General features: G+C 42.8%; 1 protein-coding gene and 1 long non-coding RNA gene across 4 annotated transcripts in view; one reads left to right on the top strand and one right to left on the bottom strand.

The window, feature by feature from the left end:
• The window catches only part of LOC109294751, a 299-nt gene extending 146 nt beyond the window's left edge, over positions 1-153 (top strand). Inside the window, exon 2 of the long non-coding RNA XR_002096612.1 lies at positions 13-153. This is a non-coding gene — a long non-coding RNA (uncharacterized LOC109294751). The remainder of the gene's footprint in view (positions 1-12) is intronic.
• Positions 154-284: 131 nt separating this feature from the next.
• The window catches only part of RANBP3 (RAN binding protein 3), a 174,979-nt gene continuing 171,807 nt past the window's right edge, over positions 285-3,456 (bottom strand). For all 3 annotated transcript variants that reach the window (XM_019513204.1, XM_019513205.1, XM_019513206.1), the window contains 2 exons: positions 1,552-1,735; positions 285-459 (listed from right to left, as the gene is read on the bottom strand). In XM_019513204.1, the coding sequence (XP_019368749.1) occupies positions 416-459; positions 1,552-1,735 (228 nt within the window). In that variant the 3' untranslated portion in view covers positions 285-415. The remainder of the gene's footprint in view (positions 460-1,551; positions 1,736-3,456) is intronic.

Raw genomic sequence — 3,456 nt, 5'->3', positions numbered from 1 at the left:
AGGGTGGCAGAGGTTATGAAAGAAGTATTCAAGTTGGAACCGTGCTGAAAAGTTCCGTCTTAGAGGCCTGCAAGACATGAACTACTGAAGAAACAGTCCAAAGGTCCCAATGAAAAAGCTGTGACAAGCTGTAATGTGCCATTTCAATTACAAGGAAGAGGGGAAGTGTTATTTTTCTGCTCATCAATATGATGAGCTTTCATATCCCAAACCACATTCAGGCAGTTTCCAAGTCTGCTTTTGTTTGTGGACTCTACTGATCCAGACCTAAAAACCAAACCAACTGAACAGGGATGCACGGTTCCTAAGTTCTGGCGGTTTCAACGCTGCCTGTAACAATAGCTGGCTTGGGTTATCCAGAAAGGTGCCTGCAAGAATATGTTCACAGCAGCCTTGCAAGCAGACAAGCTCACAGCTATGTGCTGCCAACATTCTGCCCATCTCCTTCATCATTAGGACCTGAAACAAAGAATGAAGCTTGGTTACAGAAGTATCTACTTCATCTCTAAAAACTAGTAGTCACCATTTGCAGATGTAAAACTAGAGAAAGAAAATTGCAAGGTGCAGGTCTGCCTCTTATCTACATGCTAGAGGGCCCCACCTCAGAAGTGTACAGATGAGTTCCAGTCTTAAAATTTCACTATGACAGGTAAGAATAAAGAATTTCTACATCTCTTCTTTCCCAGATCAAGGTCTGCAAAATTGTACATCTCCTGCCCTGTCCTCCTAGCTGCAACACAAGAGACTTCCTTTATCTGTTGCCTTACCAGTCTCAAAGCGGAGCTGCCATTTAAAATCCAGTCATTGCTAATCATTGTCTGCCCCTCGCTATTTCCTGCTGTAAAGTGGGATGCAGAACTGGCAGTAGTAAAAGTAGCCATGGGAAGCCAGGATTGTTCTATTCAAAATTTTGATGACCTTTTCTTGGCAGCATACCCCTGCTCCTCACCAGCCTCCACTTCTTTTACATCCTTCCTACATGCACAATAGAGACTGCTCTCAGTCCTTTTTCTCCACATTCTCCTGTACCCTGACTAGTCACATGGCCACTGAGCTGCCACCATTTTTCCTGCAGTCAAGTCTGGTGTTCAGCCAGTTGGAAACTGTGGCAAGTGGGAAGTATTTTAGTAAGGTCAAAACTGAGAGGTTGAAAATAGAAATAATACCTCATGAAGCCTTTAAAACTCAACAGCAAGAATCAAAAATAGAACAAAAAGGCAGGAATTAATAATTCTGTAACCAGGACAGAATCCCATTGGCATCTTTGTGCCAAACTATGCTGAGAAGTTTTTCAACAGTTCTAGAAAGATGGGACAAATGTTAAGTTTTCTACTAGGATGATGGAACTAAATAGTTTTGACCATAAGCACGGTGCATGAAATGGATCTCCTACTTAAGTCACAAATAACTCATGAGTGTGACTAGGTAGTTATGAGAGCAGGCAAGTTTGTCTTTCCGCATATTAATGGAAAGGGCAGACAGTTTGCTTGATTTAAGAACAAAGTGGAATCAGTACAAAAACTAGGAATATTTGTATATTTTCTTGCTTACCACTTCCAGCTGATCCTGAAGGAGTAATGACATCATCATCATCACTATCTTCCTCATTCGACTGTGATACTTCTGGTTCAGGTGCTGTGCTCTTGGCTTCCTGCTCTTGTTCCACTCTACTCCGCAGAGCCAAGATCCGATGGTGTAATGCAGCATACAGCTGTCCTGTATCTTTAGAACTTGCCTACAGATTATTAAAACAATCAAACAAATCAATTTAGAATGTTTTAATAGGCAGTCCCTTATATAGTGGAAAAAAACCCCAGAGTCCTGTCAAACTTCACTCTTTTGCAATTTCATAAGCAGTAGGACTGGTACTAGGAAGTCAGAGATTTACTGACAGACTGTAGGTGTCAAGGGGTTGGGCGTATTCCGTTTCTGAGAGAAAGATGCACTTTGTGATGATCTCTATCAACTTCCTCTGACTAACTAGGGGAATAACTGATTTCAGAAGGAGCTATATGACATCCTCCTCCTCCTCCTGAAAGACTGAGACAGAGATCGATGGCAGAAAAAAAAAAGATAAGGGAAGTTCCAAATCCCTGCCCTGTCCCCGCCACACCCTGAATGAGCACAAACTTATTCTGATAAATTTAAGATTACAGGAAGCCTCCAACTTTAAAGAGAATCCCACACAATCTTTCTACATATGCAGTCAATATACTCAAGATACATATTTTTATCCAAATGACTTACCTGATTATTTTATTTTAATACAGGTCTAGAGAATATGACATACAAGGAAAGGTGGAACATACTAGGATTATTTATCTTGGAGAAGAAGAGACAGCTAGGGGATATGATATCTGAGGACAGGAATTTTGTGCCTGAAAGCTTGTCTAAGGCATGTATGTCCAGGCACGTATGTCCAGGCACAACTTATCTGCTTCGCTGGGTGAATAAACACAAAAGCTGTTGTCCGGCAACATCAATGGTTGGGACAACAGGCAATGTGTGTTTCTGTTGTAGAGATGCACCCTTGGGCAATCTCTCCATAACCTTTTTTCCTTTTTAATTTCATGGCACCCTAACTGAGAGCCACTGTTGCACTGCCTCAGTTTACCTCAGTGTTTCTCAACTTGGGTGCTGCTGTTGCTGCCACAAAATCAGGAGGAACTGCCTCACTTGTCTCGTGCAGCCAGACAAACCTAAAGCACGCAGGAGTGCTTGTTCCCACCGCAGTTCTTCCTGGATAGCCCCCCATGCTCCTCCTGCAAACAGAGGTTCTGACGACAGTTCCACCTGCCCCACGCGCCTTTCTCAGAGAAGCAAGGGAGGCTGTATCCCAGCTGAGAATCACTGGTATACACAGTGTCCACAAGTGACAGGACAAGTAGCAAGTCTTAAATTGCAAGAAAAGAAATGTGTTAAAAATTAGAAAGAAATTTTTAACTATGAGTGTGGTTCAGTACAGGAATCAGAGCACTTCAATGCATATCTATCCATGACCTAAATAAAATCACCTCAACCAAATTTTCCTCTATTCAGTTTTAATGATGTATTCAAAATTCTAATAAATTACTGGAGTTGCCATTTTCTTTTGCTGATTACATTACAATGCTCTAGAAGTTTAGAATAGGGCTGCGCAAAGCTTTGGGTGATGATTCGATTCAGAGAAGATTTGGCCCAATTCGGTAGCCGAATCTCCGAATCTGAATCGAATCAGGGGACCAATTAAAAAGGTCCAAATCAATTCAAAGGCCTCCAAATCTTCGGGAAAGATTTAAGAGAGATTTGATGATTCGGGAAGTCCCTGGTGGCTGCAGCCGACTCCGAGCTGGTAAGTACTAGGGGGACAGGACCATGGGGCAACCCCTGCCAGCCCCCAGCCCCTGCCTGTTCCTCCAGCCCACCCCCTTTGGCTGCCCCACCTGCCTCAGTTCCCAGCCTTTTAAAAGAAAAGGC

This window comes from Gavialis gangeticus, unplaced genomic scaffold, assembly GCF_001723915.1.
Source record: "Gavialis gangeticus isolate Ggan-Ray unplaced genomic scaffold, GavGan_comp1, whole genome shotgun sequence".
NCBI classification, from domain to species: Eukaryota; Metazoa; Chordata; order Crocodylia; family Gavialidae; genus Gavialis; species Gavialis gangeticus.
This window is presented reverse-complemented; position numbering and strand designations above follow the sequence as displayed.